At 36.6% G+C, this 18,076-nt stretch overlaps 2 protein-coding genes across 6 annotated transcripts in view; one reads left to right on the top strand and one right to left on the bottom strand.

Annotated features, from left to right (window-relative positions):
- The window catches only part of LOC126759608 (uncharacterized), a 184,893-nt gene that overhangs the window by 134,874 nt on the left and 31,943 nt on the right, over nt 1–18,076 (top strand). The window lies entirely within an intron of this gene.
- LOC126759609 (uncharacterized) lies at nt 8,626–11,263 on the bottom strand. The gene is made up of 2 exons (XM_050474487.1): nt 10,490–11,263; nt 8,626–10,397 (listed from the first exon to the last, which is right to left on the bottom strand). Exons 1-2 carry the CDS (start codon nt 10,978–10,980, stop codon nt 8,861–8,863), a joined length of 2,028 nt encoding a protein of 675 aa, XP_050330444.1. The 5' UTR covers nt 10,981–11,263; the 3' UTR covers nt 8,626–8,860.

Raw genomic sequence — 18,076 nt, forward strand, 5'->3', positions numbered from 1 at the left:
TGAGCGAAATAAGAAAAGCTGATATCGTGATTTTTTGTAATTAATGGAATTAACAGTAAAGTGCATTATAATGTGATGGTATTAATACAAATGTAATGAAAAATACCTTGAAACGATTGAATTGACGCAAAACCGCAGCAGCTATGTATGTATATTGCCAAAAGTGAATATTTAAGAAGCTTCATAAAACAGCGCATGGTTAAAAGATAAATTTGCCGAGGATACAGTGCAGCAAAAGGACAAGCAGCAAACTGCTGCAAGGGTGTGCTGTGATAAAGCAGCGCTTTGTAACGACACACGAGTTTGTATGCATGTGTGCATGCTCATGTTTGTCAATCGCATATACATACATATGTATGTATGTACATATATGCTTATATACCCTAAAGTTAAATCAACAAGTTATAAATTACGGTACTTTTCGACTAGTATAAATCACAAGCGGAACTAGATAGTCGACTGTCTTGCTTCCATACAAGCAACTGACATTTTGTACGTGTTGATGTTTAAGAAAATCATTGCCTAACTTCGTTTGAAATATGACCAGTCATACCATAATTGTCGAAATTTAGATGCAAAGGGTCCATTAGATAGTAATTAAATAATTTATATATCGATTCCGCTGATTTTTTCTTAACTTATAAAACTCAAAACAGAAATTTCTAGTCCTGAACTGGCATATGTACGTATGCATGTAACTAGTTTACTGCTTAATTGCAGGGTGCATGTATGTTTGTCTGCGTGTGAGTGGTCGTGCTTTTGTGTGACGAACTTAAACAAAATTTTTAATTAAAAAGACACTTTTTGACAGCAAGCCAAGCGATCAGTCTCATTACCCACTCTCGCATACGGCAGCTTTTCTCTCTACCTCGACCGCAATGTACGAAAGCTAATGGTTTTGGTCCTTTGTTGACCTGCTCGTTCCCACTCCCACACACACAGTCAGACACACTTGTTTGTATTAACCGAGAATTTATTCTCTTTTTACATTTTCTTGCCGCTCAATAATGTGGCCTTATTTTGTTGAATTGTGCTTTGATCGCCGCTGATTTACTTATACATGTACAAATATATACATACATGCGCATATGTATGAAAGTGCTCATGCATAACTTTGTTCCTTAGCTTAACATTTTAAAGAATACTCATGAAAACATGATGCACACTTAAATATAAACAAATGACATTTTTTTTTCTTTTGTCTGCAAATGCTGCTCCTAAAAACTTTGGGCTAAAAACTACATATAAAGTATAAGTATTTAAGAGACGAATACCTCAGAGCCGCTGATACTATTAAAGAATCGAAAGACAGTCAGTGTCCTTATAAGCTTAACTTCATAGCATAATTTCCATTAGTCTTTCCATTCGAAATTATTATAATCGCTAATTTTTTGCCCTAAAAGGTTATATTAAGTTGCACCGTGACGAGTTGAGTCGATTTAGCCGTGTCCACCTGTTTGTATATACACGAACTAAACTCTCAGTTTTTCAGATATCGATCTGAATCTTGCACACGTCCTTTTCTCTAAAAGAAGGCTAAACTATATGCTGTTTTATTTGACGAGGTGAGGTATCTGCACGAAATTCGGCTTGGATTATTCACCAAGACAAAAGTACAATCTCCAAAGAAAACATTTAAATCGTAACATTATTGTCACAAACTGATCGGTCTAAATCCAGACCTTGTATTCAAACTTTGTTTACTTGACGAGTTATATGCACGAATATTGTCTTAGATTATTCACCAACACAACAGTACAATCTCCGAAGAAATTGTCCAGTTCGGCACACAGTAACATATACATACATAGCTGCGATATAATGCGATAATTGACCCATCGAAATCAGGATATTCGTCTTTTATTATACCCTTTTTTGTTATGAAAAATGTATCAGTGAAGGGTACTTTAGCTACGGTTATGACGAAGTTAACGTTTTTTCTTGTTATTCGTTTTGGCTGTGACTGTGATTCTCTTCGATTATATTCAGGAGTGTTGTGGAATCCAAGGCAGAATTGCTTAGCTGTCCGAGTTGCAAACCAATTCTGATTTTCAGTGGTGTCACAGAATCTGTTTGGATTTTCGTCTTTTCGCACATACGCAAAACCAATATTCGAATCAGCTGTTTACTAATGTGACAAAACTTGCGAATGAATACATTTGGTAGCAATCCTATTAAAGTTTTTAATGAGTTCTGAATTAAAGAAAGAGTTTAAGAGATAACATTTATCGAATGAATAAAGACGCATTTGGGTGTTAAATGACGTTTATTACGTTTTTTAAATCTAATATTTTTAAATATCCGTATTTTTCCCCCCAAAAACCCAATAATTAAGACATTTCGTGTTTTATACGTATGTTTTCTCCTATAGAAATAAAGAAAAATTAATTCGAAATAGTAAAATAACTTGATTTCTTAACTTACATTTCAAATCTGTGAGCGACTATATTCTTGCTTTGTTTTTGATAGCAAAACCGATAAAATTGGTTTCCGTGACACCCAAAACCGATACAAATTCTGTTTCGAATATCAAACCAATAATAACTGAATTCATGACACCTACTACTTTTTTTGGTCCGTTTCAATTCTGATTCCGACAACTATCAGATTCCAAAACACACTGATTACTTTCATATTTTTTAAGATTTTAATTTTTTCACCTATGTATATTTTTTTTTAAGTTTATCCGCTCAGGTTAATTTATCATTGACTATCCTTGAAATGTTAGTGCTGCTTTAGATCCTATTCCTATGTACATATGTATGTATGTATGGATGTAAATGCTGTCATATCTTTCTCACCCTTGGCATCGTGCTCAGCGTAAGCGGGGATTGTCCAGCGGCTCTTGCTTTTATTCAATTTATCCATTAACACATATGAACATCTTCATGTACAATGCATTCACCTATACATACAAGTATATGTATGTGCGGTTTTGGTAAGCTGAAAAAGGCATAGTGTAAAACCCTTTCGTATATACACTTGCTTACATACAAATGTACATACATACATATATAGGTGTAAATATCCATATGTATGTATATACGTATGTGTATATATATAAAATACCAATTAGCTCACTTTCCCTACTTGTAGCAGCACAGGTGAAAAAAGTATGACAAACTTTTATATATTTTTAAAAGGGAAGCAAAAAGTTCGCCCCCATTCTGTATTTCCCATATGCCCCTTTGGTGGAGCTGCCGCCTAGAGGCAATACCGGAAACAGTGAATTTAAATTGCCTCTTTAAATAAAAAATAAATGCACAACTGAAGGTAGCGCGGTAACAGCGCGCGAAAAAACGCAACATACTTTCAGGCACATCATCCCCCTCAAAAAATATTGCGCATGCCAGCTGGCAAAACTATTTTAATTAACAGATTCTACTCTAGTGCAACGATAGCAAAAAGATAAAATGCAGCAGCAAACAATCAAAACCCGCGTCAAGCTTAATTGCTGTCGCCTGCAACATTTTGTCACACTCGCGCTGTTTCTAATACTGTTTGTATTGCAGCAAAACGCCGACGCACTGACTTTTTTTCATGACTGTTTTTGCCCTGACACTGGCACTGAGCAATGTGGGATTCTCACTGTGGCCCGTTAGAATTTTTATCAATTTTGCACTCTATTTGTGCATGCCTTGCCGCGCTCGTTAAAAATGTATTCGTTGGCCCAAAGTGCTGCTCCCCTCTCTTCGCTTTCCGCCTTACCTTACAAACGGCAGCATATTGCCGCTTTTGGACGCCAAAATGCACAAACCTTAATCTGTATACATAAAAAAGTGCTTTTTTGTAAAATTATATTTTTTGCCAGCGCATTACTTACATAATTATTCAGCGTTTTTTTTGTTGTGTCACGACTCCCCCACAATTGAATTGCTATGTTTTTACACAATAATATTTTTTCGCTTGTATTGTGCGGCATTTGAATTTTTTTTATTGGCGCTAATGAGTTTTAATATCAATTTGCGCAAAAATCAGCGTTTTTATAATTCTAATTGGATATTTTTTTTTTTTTTTCAGAATAATAAATTTATTATTTCCGCTTAAATTTTCTGTGCTAGTTACACTGGTCAACAAATTTGTAATTTTTTTTAGTCACATGAAAATTTATATCAAATTTTGAATATACTAGGGCCACCAAATAATAATATATCAATGAAAAAAAATGTACACATCATGTTTTCTTGTGACATCAAAACATATATTTTCGTAAAAAGTACAAAATTCAGCCACACTTACAGAATTATTTCGTAATATCAATAGATACTTATGATTTTCTTGAATATTTGGCTTCCGGTAGGTCCCTTTTAAGTCTCCAACAATAGTCTGCTAGCATTCCTGGACTCCATTTCCCTTGATAACGCTTCTCCATTAAGGAAATGTCTTGATGGAACCTCTCACCTTGTTCGTCACTCACAGCACCCAAATTTGCCGGAAAGAAATCCAGATGAGAGTCCAGCATATGTATTTTCAAGGACATATTACACCCCAAAGCTTTAAATGAGATCATAAGTTCATTTATTAAATCTTTGTAATTTTCCGCTTTATGGTTACCTAGAAAATTTTGAACAACATTCACAAAACATTTCCAGGCGAGTTTTTCCTGATCATTCAGTTTTTCTTCAAAGCTCTTATCCTTCATCAATTGCCGTATTTGTGGGCCTACAAATATTCCCTCTTTGATTTTCGCCTCGCTGAGTTGGGGGAATGAAGATATAAAAATCCATCTCCATCTTTAGGCACAGCTTTTACAAAACTTTTTATCAGGCCAAGCTTTATGTGCAACGGTGGTAAAAGTATGTCATCAGGGTTCACTAGAGGATCATTTTTAACATTTTTATGGCCTGGAGTTAGTGATTCACGCTTGGGCCACGCTTTCTTTGCATAGTGACTTTCTGTCTCTACTGTCCTATTCACAAATAAAACAGCAAAATTTCGTATAACCAAGCTGTAGTCCAAGTAAAAGTGCAATGACTTTAAAATCACCACAAATTTTCCAAGCGTGTTTACTGTATTCAATTTTTTCAAGTATAAATCTCATATTTTCGTAAGTCTCTTTCATATTAGAACCATGAGCAATCGGCACTGAAGGAAGTTTGTTTCCGTTATGCAGTAACACTGCTTTCAAACTAGTTTTTGAAGAGTCAATAAACAGTCGCCAGTGACTTGGATCATATTCGAAATTTAATAAATTCATCACAACAGGAACGTTATTACAATAGACTAAATCACCTCCTTCAGAAAAGTAAGGTTTTTTTTAAGGTTCATCGTCACGACGTCGAAAATAAGAAATCTTTGTACCACGAGAAAGTAAATTCCAGTCGTTTAATCTAGACCCCAAAAGCTCAGTCTGTTTTTTAGACAGATTGAAATCACGTACAAAATCGTTTAAATCACGTTGTTGCAATAAGTGCGGTTCTTTTGAAGTTGACGGTTCATAACTTGAGTCACTATCTTCAGATACCTTATTATGCTGACTGAGAACAAATTCCGGACTAGAATTCTCACTTTTTGATCGATTTGGAGGCATCGGCCGAAAATAAGTTTGGATACTGGATAGTGTGTTTGGATATGGTAGATCCTTTGGTTCCGTCCAAATCATTGGTATAGCAAATGACAAATGTCTAGGTTCTTGTTTAGTCCAACCTAAAAGGAGCCTCACACACGTTACACAACATTTATGTGGAACCCAGGATTTGTCTTGATTCCACACAGGAAAACCAAAATAGTCTAAATAGCACTGTTCAATTAGTGATGTGAAATTTCGACGCTGAGATGTAAGAGTTAATTCTCCACACCCATAACAAAAATTGTCCGGGTTGTTCAAACACTTTCGTGGCATATTTACGATCTAACTAATCTAAATAAAATGTAATTTAGCAAACACAATAGTTACATAGTCGACTAAATGCAGTTGCAAAGAAGCGTATTTGAGGTCAGAAATGAATATGTAGCTGTCACAAGAAAACTGGATGTGATAGAAACAAAACTGTTATATATTTTAATGAGGGTACACCAACATAAATAAAAATCATAACAAAGTTCATGTGACAAAAACAGTGTTTACCAGTGTTATTTTTTATTTTTATTGATTAGCTTTTTTGTATGTGGGTTCTTAACTGCTGAAAATTGAAAACAATGCAAAATTTAATTTTCTCTGAAACTTAATTATATAATTTTTGCATGTACTGCATTCTTTACGGTAAATTAATTATTTTTAGTAATTGCAATAAAGGGATCAGTGCTTTTTGGAAAAAATAGAGTTAAAGATAGTAAATTAAATTTTAATGAGAAATAAAATAATATATTTGAAATATTTTACTGAAATGCAGCTTAGCTCAAACAATAGATTAATTAGGACTTTTTATAAATAATATTAAAATGATATAAACAAAAGTTTATAATAATTGAAGCAAGTATCTTTAGAAGATGTCTTAAATGAAAATGTTTTCAATATATAATATTATAGCTTATACCATGTTCGGACCGACAACGAAAACATGTTTTCGTGGGAAAAACTGGTTTTCGCACGAAAACTTGTGTTTTCGTCCATGTAAAATTTGTCAAACGAAAACACAGTTTTCGCTGAAATCTACTTGAAAACTTACATTTCACTCATTATAATCGGTGCCTGATCTAGTTTAATCGATGTTTTTGGAAGGCATATTTTGCCGGCCCTAAATTGTCACGTGATATTTGCTTACTTTACATATACAAAAACAGCTGTCGCTTGATATTCTCATATTAGGGGGATTCTCTTGCTCTTGCAAAACCTTGCACGGTGCAGAAATTGCAGAATTTTCGACTTGGTGCAACGGCACAACAACAAACACACGCAGAAAATTATTTGCTATGGCTATAAATATGTCAGACCAAACCCCACGTTTATTTTCGTGCCGTCATATATCACTAGATTCTACAATGGGTGCTCTCTTGGCCTTGCATATTTCGGTATAGGATTTTTGCATTTTGTGTCATCGTGCAATCTTTCAAGAGCAAGAGAAAGAATGCCGCTATTGATAGTTGTCAGTGAAAACTCATCGAAAACACACATTGTCGGTCCGAACGACTTAGATTCCACAACATACAAATGTGTTTGCAATGTCGGTCCGATCATAGTATTACATATACAGATGTACATTGTGACAAAAAATTGTAAATAAAATTCAAAATATTTAATTATGCATCAATATTTATTCTGTCGCCTTCAAAGTAATCCCAACCAGATACACTTATGCCAACGATTTTTCTAGTCCTCGAAACACTTTTTGGTCACAACCGTACTCTTTTTGAAAAAAATGATTCAGCTTTAACGGGACGAGTCGAGCAAGAACGCGTTTCAACGATCTCTCGACCGTCTTTGAAGGCTTGTGGGCTTGTGTTTTTGTTAAAACTGAGTCATCGTAAGGCTAACAATTCGTAATTCTATCATTCGCAACGATTCCGCACACGATATTTGGTTAGAAATACAAAATTTGAGACAAATTCTTGGTTCGATATTGTTATCCATCGTAAAAACTGCAACGCAAGTTAAGCAGCTGCTGTAATCAAACTGGTTGACAGATCGCGCTCATATTTGGCATAACAATTAAGGGCAGTCCTACCAACTTAGCAAAATAGATTTTTTTTGAAATATTATTTACCCGGGAAATTTAATTACAATTTCCGGGTGCTTTTTTTTAACACAATGTACAGTACCTGTCCAATAAATTACGAACGAAAACAAAAATTTAATATTTTTAATATAATTTAATATATAAATGATCAGCGTGACGAATTGAGTTGATTACGTGAAGTAGTCCCTCAGTTTTTGAGATATCGATCTGAAATTTTGCGCACATCTTTTTCTCCCCAAGAAGCTACTTATTTGTGGGAACTGCCGATAATCGATTACTACAAAATAAGTCGCCTACAAATTGCGATCACTAAGCAAGTTCTTGTATGGAAAACGTTTATGTTTGTAAAGATATCTACGAAATTTGGCATGAATTATTGTTCAAGGCAGCGCCACATCAATTTTGAAGAAAATTTTCAGATCGGACCACTGTAGCATATAACTGCCATACAAACTGAACTATAAAAATCATTTTCTTGTATGTATAATTTTTTTTGTGAAGCGTAATTTAAGTTCGGTGCAACCGAAGCTCACCTTTTTTCTTCTTTTCATTCAACTGCTCAATAATCCCCAATTAACGGATACAATTTTTATGATGCCATAATTTATGCAAATATTTATGTTCCGTATGCTGCTTCATTGGCCTTTCATGCACATTGTGGCGCGGTAATGAGTATTAATTATATAGGAGCGCTGTGTAAGGAGTACAAGAGCAAATATTTTTCGTTGATTCAGGTTCATTTAGCTCTTATTTCAAGCTTATTTGAACAATTGACTAATATCTGATCCCTTCACCTTCGCTAGGGTCTTCTTATCCAAATTGTATGCTTTTCTTTTCACACTCTTTTTCACCATTAATTATTTGCATAGCGCAAATAAGTATTTAATTAATTTCAAATATTATTGCAATATTCATTAGCGTCCTCTCTTGAACGCAAATGTACTACTTTTTTTTAAGCTGTTTAACTACTTTGTTCGTATTATTCCATTTGTAAGTGCCTTTTTCCACATATTTTTCATATTTTATTTAACTTGTGCTAAATTAAGTTTAATTACACTTTTTGTTAATTACTTAAATTGCTAATTAAATTCGTACATTGCCCTTTTTTAGATCTTTGCTTAGCATTTATTATAGTCTTATAAATAACTGCAACAACCAATTTCGTTGCTATTTTGATTGATTTTTAGTCAGCAGATATTTACATTATGAAATATTTTTCCCGAATCTTTGTATACATGTTGATATTAATCCATAGGGACCTCTGGCGATTTTTCACGCTTACTCTCACCTCCGCCATTCCCATTACCGTTTTCGCGTTTGCTCGTGGCCTCTGCCGCGGCTGCGGCCTCCTCTTCGGCATGACACATCTTCCGGTGTTTGTGGACGAAATAATAGCTGGGAAATTTGCTGCCACATGTTTTACATGGGTAGTATTGCACATTCATGTCTAGCGGACGCACTTCGCGGCGTAGCAACTCGCATGCGCCTTGTTTATTTGTCGCAATCCGTACTGGAATACCAGCGCCACCAGTTAAATCGTAACCAGCACCAGCACATGGTGTAGACTTAGCTGATGGTGTTGCTTTGTCACCGGTATCTGTTGCGGCTCCGAGATTGGTGGCAGCTGAAGCGGCTGCCGCACAATTGAGACTGAGCGGATTGAGATGCCGCTTCGCGTGCTTCTGGTAGCAATATTGTGATTTAAACGTGTGTTTACAATAGACACACACATAAATCTCGTTGTTAGCGTTCTTATTGTGCTTCCCATTGCCAGTACCAGCAACACTAACACTCGCGATATTTCCAGCACCGCCGCTGGATTCACTATTTTCGGATTCTTCATTGGCCGTGGCGAGTTGTCTGTGCTGACTGATCGCTTTTGCCATTTGTTGGTGAAAGGAAAGAGAAACGCTTTGTTGAGTTCGCTCTGGCATTACCGCATAGTCCTCCGGCTTGTGACCGTATGCTGTGTTGAGTATGCGTCTGAAACGCACTGGGCCATCACAGCTCGCGACATCAATGATTACTTTCGAGCTTTCGTTGTTATCAAGTTGAGAAGCGGGTATGGGAGCGTTGGCAACTTGTAGACCAGACACGCGAGAGCTTCCTGACTTGTGATATGTACGTGTGTGCTTGCGTCGATCACGTTTGTTTGTGTTGTTTGCGGTTATTCCATCGTTAAGCGATGCATTTGACTTGTTACGCGCTATTTCCTTGTCGCGTTCGGTACGCGCTTTAGCTAGCGTAACTGGCGCTTCAGCAACTGTTAAGATAATTTCATGCTCCACTTTGTTGTCGCTAGACTCGTGCTTTCTGTCAGCCGTGTCTTTATCGCGCTGAGAAGAGTGCGAAGTCACTGAAATGGTGCAGTCCAGTTCACCGTCTGCATCAGACTCTGTGTTGTTGTCGATGAAGACTTCAACGTCTTCGTCATCGTCGTCAACATCCGCTTGTTGCATAGGCGATGTTTGGTCAATGTCAATTTCTATGCTGCTCGGTGGACGTAATATACCACAACGGTTGCGTACAGCCAGTGCGGGAGAGTTCTCGTATACTTGTGGTAACTGCTTGAAGTTTTGGCTGTTATTGGATGCTATGGCAGTTTGGGACTGTTGAAGCTGATGTGTCGCGACGAGGGGTACGAAACCGAAATTCGGGAGAGTAGCCTTACTGGGTATGGGGCGTATGACCTTGGAACTTGAGTTTGCAGCACTTGATAATTGGGCGGCCAAAGGATTGCTCGCTAAATAGCCTTCGGATTGAGCTCGTGCTAAAAAGGAACTATAAAATAAAAAATAAATATTGCATTAAACACTTAATTTTCTAACTGGTAGCTTTTTTCGCATAAGGTAACCCATCGTTGCACTACTTACCGACAAATTTCTAATGCACGTGGCATATGAAGTACATGTGTAGCCAGAAGCACACCAAATATATTTTCCACACTCAAATCTAAATATCCGGTATACATATAGGTGAGCAATGGGCCGAATTGCTCTGCGGTCACATTGCCCAGATATAAAACTAACTCATTGCCCGCGCCAACAATGGCCGCATTCTCCTCCAGACGAATTGCAGAGCGCAAATAACCGCTGTGCATGCCCAACACTATACTGTGTGCTACAAAGCGTACGCTGGTCGGACCGGCTGGACCTACTTCGAGCACTACATCAGGCGGCGTGGACATAATGCTAGACGCCACAGATCCAGCAGCTGCAGCGACAGTACCAATCGGCAGCATAACAGGCTCTGCATTTACCGAAACTGTATTGTCATTACTAACGTTGCTGCTAGCCGTTGGTGTGCCGCCGTTACCAGTGCCACTTTTTGAACCAGTCGTTCCCGTTAACCAATTAGTGAACATATTCTCATCAACAAGCACACGTAATCCCTTTGTGTGTCGTGGAGAAATATGAGTGCAGGAAAAATATATTTAAAACATGTTTTTTAATCCTTCAGTGCTTATAATGTTATTTATGCAAATTTTAATTGAGCAATTAGTTGAAGTTAAATTGTTTCTTCTGTCTCAGCTGTCTCTATTACTCTAGTACCTCACGCGTTCGAAATTTCTTTTAAACTGATTTATGACCGTAATTGCGCGCGCGTATTTATAGCCCATGGAGTGAAGCATACATTCAGGCGTACAAAGAAGCTTCCTGCCCATATGGCGGGCTGTTTGACCGGCAGTGTAGTTGATCATCATCATGCATGCAGTCGTTCAGCTGTTGGTCGGTCTGTCGGTAGTCATTCGTGCAGTCTTTCGTCCTTTTGTGTTGTGTGCGTGTTTGTAAATATGTGTGTGTGCTTGTGTAGCAGTGCCAGTACGCATATTTTACTGTTATAATTGGTGTCTCTTTTGGTTTCCACAATGCTAAGCGACGACAGCACACAAACACATTTACGTAGGTATAAGCACACGACTTTTACTCACAAACCTTCTGCTCAGCAGCCACGACTCATTTCATTCCCAAAAGTATATATTTGCGCGAATGCAGATTTCAATATTTTCGACCAATTTGTGGGATTAACTGCAGTCTATCGCTAAAGATATACATACATATGTACACACAAGTGCGGCAATGTGCCTGCGGGTGAGCAATGTTTCTTCTATGTAAACAGAGAGCCGTTGCCGAATGAGTGGCATTGGAAAGCGTCTGTTGAGTGATTCCAAGCTGAGTTTATGAGAGAATATTTGACTATGGGGTGGTCGGAATCGGTCGGTTATTTTATGTTTAAATGTTTCCTTCTTAAAGTTAAGTACTAATATAAATCTATTACCTGAATGTATAGAAACTTTATAATTCAAAACTGTTTTAGTTGTAAGAAAAGCCGTAATGGTTCTTGGAAAAGTGCCGTCGTCAAATGAAAATAGAGAAAGTGTCAGTTTGAAGGAAACAGTAAAAGTGAAACTACAAATACTTACAAGTTTTTTTTTTAATAATTTTCACTGAAATGTGTGCAAATTAATTTATTATAAATTATTTAGAGAGTTTACTTTGACTTTGAGACGAATTTTTGAATGATATTAAACCTTACACATAACAATGTCATACATTTTTGAATGATATTGAATCTTAAACATAAAAATTACTTAAAGGAGAATTTTTTAGGCTAGGTTATTGCACCTTAAACAAAACATTTATTGAAATGGATTTTTAAATTTTTGCTAACACAAAACAAGCTTTTTCCTTCTTTGACTTTATTGTGATTAATTCTTTTGATTTCGTGAATACCCAACCATTTTTTGTTACCCATGCTTTTGCACCAAAATATACTCTTCTCTCTCTGTTTATTTTAAGTGTTCTCATTTTTTGCTATCGCTTAGGGCTGAGCATGTGCACTGAGCTCTCGCTGCATCCACCACCATTTAGTATGCATGCTTTCTCCTCGTTCGAGTGCGCACTACGTACGCAGAGTTAGTTTGTTTACTTTTAATTGCCTTAAATAACTGCATCACTTTAATCCAATTTGCATATAATCATTCAACTGCAATCTGTGATGTGACGATTTGTCGATTTCTACCCCAACCTTCCCATACATCACTAGCGCAGCTTACTATTTTGCTGTATATCGTCGTATATACAAATAGAAGGTTGTGTGCATACACCTTATTTTTGTCTGAACTTCTGCAACGCATACTTTTCGGCTCTTGTCAACAAAGATTTTTATGCTCCCTTGTTGCCCTCTGTTGTGTTGTGTCGTGCTTTCATTTGGCCAATTAGCGTGAGCGCGCAATTTTTTTCGTAGCGTGCGTTAAACGCCGTGGGTCATGCAACATACATAGATTTTTGCTGCCACTTCGATTCTTTCTGTGTGGCGCTTGTTTCTTAGTGCTATGGCGAGGATATGCTTTTCAATTGCCTTAATTGAATTGTTGTGCGCAATCGAAAATCGCTTATCGAGCCAAGCTGCAAATGTGCTTGTATGTTTATCGGTGTCAATGTCTAAAACGGCTTATCGAAGTAGTTTGATGGCACGATACCAGGCTTGCATAGTCTGTGTGATTGGATTTGTTGTAAATTTATTTTTTGTTTTCGTTTATGCTCGTATGAGTGGGTATATGCTTATGCATTTTCGATTGCGACTAACGCAACCTTTGTGGGTTCCTTGCGGAACTTACTATTTCTTTTTCAAAATAAATCTAGTTCTATTACTTATGTATGAATGTATGTGTGCGCATTTTTTCATCATTCCTATTTACCTTCGTTCCTTGTTGTGTTTACAAGTGATTTGTATCAATTTGAGTTGATTAATTACCGTTTGCTGTGGCCTGAGGTTTGGTTTGTTTGTATTGCTTGACAGAATGTGAGCGAATTTCTTCTCTTCAACGGTTGGTTTACGTTTTATTTGTTGGTTTCAGTGAGTTTAAAAACTGTCATATGCACATATCCTTGATATTTTGTAAATTAGTCTTTTACATGCCCATTTGACAGCTCAAATAGTCTTATCTGGTTTAGTTATCTACATGTGTATAAATATTATGGCTTTTATTCAACTAATTTACCATTAGCATGACCAAAATTGGTAGTGTTTGTTGTCTGCTCTGCTCAACCTAAAATTCGATTCAAATAATTGGAAAAAAACATGTTCAAAACCAAAATAGTCCGTACAGGGTTTTTTTTATAAATATTTTTTCTTTTCCCTTATACCCGTAGAATTAATGTAGAAACCCACTTTACCATTGGAAGATTTCGAAAAAGGCTCAAAAATAATAATACCGCTCGACGTTCGGAGCGCTCGGCGTGCACACCTCAAACTTTAAACGCGTTTTTCTCAAAACACACTGTTTTAAATTGGCGGACCTGATTCTGGTCGAACTACTCAACCGATTTGCATAATTTTTTTTTTAATATTCACAAAACGTCTGGCTATTGTCCCTATATTTTTTATAATTTATTGACAATGTTACGACAAAATTTATGTAAAAAAATAGGGAAAAATTAAAAAAAAAATGTTAATTACTTTTTTATTTATCAACATTTTTTCATGATTCTAGTAGGGACGATATAACCATTCACGTACTTTTTAAGAATAAATTGGGTTTTTGTGTTTCAGATGATCCAAACATGAGAAGATGTCATCAAAAAATTCCGAAAAAATTTGTTTATACACTCCACGATATACATTTTGATATGTGAAAAAAGTTCTATTGTAGAATAAAAATTTCTATGAAAAAAGTCAAAAAACAGGCCAGATTACCCTTCTGACCCCTTAATCAATTATGGAATTCTTATTTTAAAAACTTTCTTTTGAAAAACTCTAAAAATTATGTTATTAAGACATGCCTCTGATAAAGACCTGCCTTGTCTTAAGTAAAATAACGATTCATTAGTAAACCATCTAGTTTTCAATAAAACAACATTTAGCTATATGTTTTTAAATTAACATTTATTAAATGTTTGAATTTGAATTCTTGTTTCCTATTATGCACAGTTTTTATTAAAAATTTTGCAACAAACAAAAAATCTGCAATATAATTTTGTCGTCAAACTCTGCTCCACTGTTGTCTGTTGTCAGTTTTAATGGCTTTTCGCTGTCAATCGGGTTTAATTAAATCGATTATGAATAATATTCAATCAAAACTGCCCGTGTATTTCGCCAAGTCAGCAGAAAATGCAACCAAAATGCCAAAGCATACATTTAAGCACAGACTTTATTGGTATAAAACGAGCGAATTAATATGTCTTCTGAACATGTGTTCATGTGTGACCTGATTATTCGCAGTTACATATATGTAATCGTAGGGAAATACGGTTAATAATATTCAAATGACGAAAAACCTCAAAATTCCATTAACATGTTGCACAAACAACACAGTATATATCGTACATATGTATGTATGTATATGTACACAAATATGTGAGTATATGTATAGGATAATAATTCTTATGTGCGAAAGTGTTGTGTTTTTTCATATTGCTGCATTCATTAATTTTTTTCGTTTGGCTGCCCCACTTGCCGCTCTTTGGGCATACATACTATGTGTATTATCACAAATTCTTCGTCCTGTGCGCCAGACTGCGGGACCAGCATTTCTGTTATTGTTTTTATTTATTTAATTTAATTTCAATCATGTGTGAAAATTAATTAAAATTGCCAATATTCGTAAATTATATATTGAACACAAGTTTTAATATTTTACAATTGTCATGCGCGGTCGTTAGTGTTCGGCTTGTCGGTTGTTTGCTTGGCTGCTTGGTTAATTGAAGCAATCAGTGGAGTTAACTGCGCTACTGCGCTCAGCCTTGGCGGCTCTCAGCGTCCTCTTACCGCCCCATCACTCAAGTGAATTATTGCGCGGGCACCGCTCTACATAACGGCAACACTGGTGCTTTTAATAAATAATAAGCTCGCATACAAAATGCAAAAATATTGCTCATGGCGAAACAACCCGTGAGTTTTCGGGTAGGTGACCAAGAGCAAGGCTGTAGCGAAGTGCCAGTTGCACCAAGAAGTGGCAGGAAGTAGTCGGATTGAGGTTGAGTGAATTCTGTGAAAAATGTGATTGCAGTTGCAACATCCGGCAACGTCGGTTCGTCTGTCAACCATGGCCAGTATAATTGCAACTATGATACTCTTACTGTCGCAACTTTAACATGTTGTTGGTTTGTGGCATACGAGGTCATTCTCTTTGGGTGACATTTTTTAGCTTTCAAAGACAAATATTGGTCTGACCCAAGCGGTTGCAGAGTTTTTCATAAAACTTGCATAACAATTATGCATGAATAAAAAATTTTATAAAGTCTTTCTATGGTGTAATATATAGTTATACTTAATCATACATTTTTACACTCTTTCAATGAATTTTTAAACTTTTTGAATAAGTTTTTTGTTGGAGGACATACAAAAATTAGTTTACTCAATTAAAATTCTCAACGTTATGTTTTCGGATCGTTATAACTTTGTGAGACTATATGAATCCGCTAATATTAAACTAGTATAATCCGCGGCTTCGCTCGCAATGAATCCCTTCATTACATTAAAAAAAAATAGTTTTTTAAAATGACTACATATATGAAAAAATATATAGATATATTGAAATATTTTTCTACAACAAAAATTAAAATATATTTCAACAGAGTATTATACTATAATAATTTGTATATATTTTTACGTCCGCTGCAAAAATATCTAAATTACGGCATTTGACACTCGCAAACAAGTTACATACAAGGCGCGTTCCAAAGTAAACAGGACTTTTTGAATCTAGCGCCCCCCGGTGGCGTCATCTATATGTCGACTGGTTCGTAAGAATTTGCTATCTTGTGAGAATTTCATGACATTTCATCGATCGGAAGTGAAGTTATTGCGTTTTAAGTGTCAGTATGTTTGTGTTATCGGTGCGAAAATGAGCTTCGAACAAAGAGCCAACATTCAATTTCGTTTTAAAATTGGTAAAACTTTTACCGAAACGTTTCAAATGTGCTCAACGTCAGTTTACACAGCCGTATTAGTTTTGCGGGCATTCCAAATTCAGACATCGCGGCATAAAGGCAGCTCCTTTTCGTGCTGTCAAAAGCAGCTTTGAAATCGACGAAGAGGTGGTGAGTGTCGATTCTCTTTTCCAAAATTTGGCGCAGGTGAATATCTGGTCAGTTGTTGATTTGCCAGGTCTAAAGCCACACTGATAATCCCACGGTAATTGGCGCAGATTGTGGGGTCTCCCTTTTTGTGGATTGGGCAGAGCACACTTTAATTCCAATCGTTGGACATGCTTTCGTCCGACCATATTTTACAAAGAAGCTGATGCATGCTCCTTATCAGTTCTTCGCTGCCGTGTTTGAATAACTCGCCGGCAATCCATCGGACGGGTAATTGCTATTCGAACTTCTTCATGCTCGGGCAATGGAACGTTTGCTCCATCGTCATCGATTGGGGAGTCGGGTTCGCCTTCTCCTAACGTTATGCTGTCACTGTCATTCAGTGGGCTGGAGAAGTGTTCCCTCCATAATTTTAGTATGCTCTAGGTATCAGCCGCTAGTTCACCTCCTTGGTTGTGATTGCAGCTTCTCGACGTCGAACGTTGTGTTGGTTGATGTTCGTTTTTGCTGCACAGAGGCAGGTTCGAATCTTGGCTGCAACAAGATAGTGGTCCGAGTCGATGTTAGGACCTCGAAGCGTACGCACGTCTAGAACACTGGAGACTTGTCTTCTATCTATCACAACATGATCGATCTGGTTGGTGGCTTTTCGATCGGGAGACAGCCAGGTAGCTTGATGTATTTTCTTATGCTGAAATCTAGTACTGCAGATAACCACATTTCGGGCCCCGGCGAAGTCGACCAGCCAACCCCATTTGGGGAATACACACTAAACTATCAAAATTAAGTTCTTTTATGAAAGATTTTTTACTTGAAAATATATCTTCACAAAATTCGGCATTAGTTATTATCTGAGACAACGCTGCTATCCTGAAGAAATTTTACAGAACGAATCACTAAAGCAAATTTCTGCCAAACAAACTGAACAAACTAATTCAAGTGCTTGAATCTTTGGTATTTGTGAGGGGTATCACAGCATCGGTGCAAGGAAGTTAATGCTTTTTCTTGTATATTTTTTACTTTACTCACACACTCATAAGGCGCATAATGTGTTATGTAATATTATATAACAGACTGCGTTCACATTTTCATGACGATTTCCAAATATTGTCCACTTTATTAATAATTGCTGAAATATTTTGCATTTTTTATGACTCCTCTGTCAGTCCTAATATAAAAACACCAATATATTCGTACAAACCTTACATATTTACAACATTAAATACAACAAACCATACACACATGCTCTGCAAAACAACGCAACACAGAATTGGTTCATCCCATTGGATTTAAATGTTTGTACTATCCGCTGACAACAAAAACCCTGCACTTACCCGCTCCACATATGCAGTATACTTTTCATTTTCCAAAAGGCTAAACAAGCACGGCAACAGGCTTCTGCTTCATGCTGGGGGCATA

This window comes from Bactrocera neohumeralis, chromosome 5 (assembly GCF_024586455.1).
Source record: "Bactrocera neohumeralis isolate Rockhampton chromosome 5, APGP_CSIRO_Bneo_wtdbg2-racon-allhic-juicebox.fasta_v2, whole genome shotgun sequence".
NCBI lineage: Eukaryota > Metazoa > Arthropoda > Insecta > Diptera > Tephritidae > Bactrocera > Bactrocera neohumeralis.

Coding starts and splice junctions, on each gene's coding strand:
- LOC126759609 (XM_050474487.1), bottom strand. CDS start 10,980: ATGTTCACTAATTGGTTAACGGGAACGACTGGTTCAAAAAGTGGCACT. Junction 10,398..10,489: donor CGTGCATTAGAAATTTGTCG/GTAAGTAGTGCA, acceptor TTTATTTTATAG/TTCCTTTTTAGCACGAGCTC.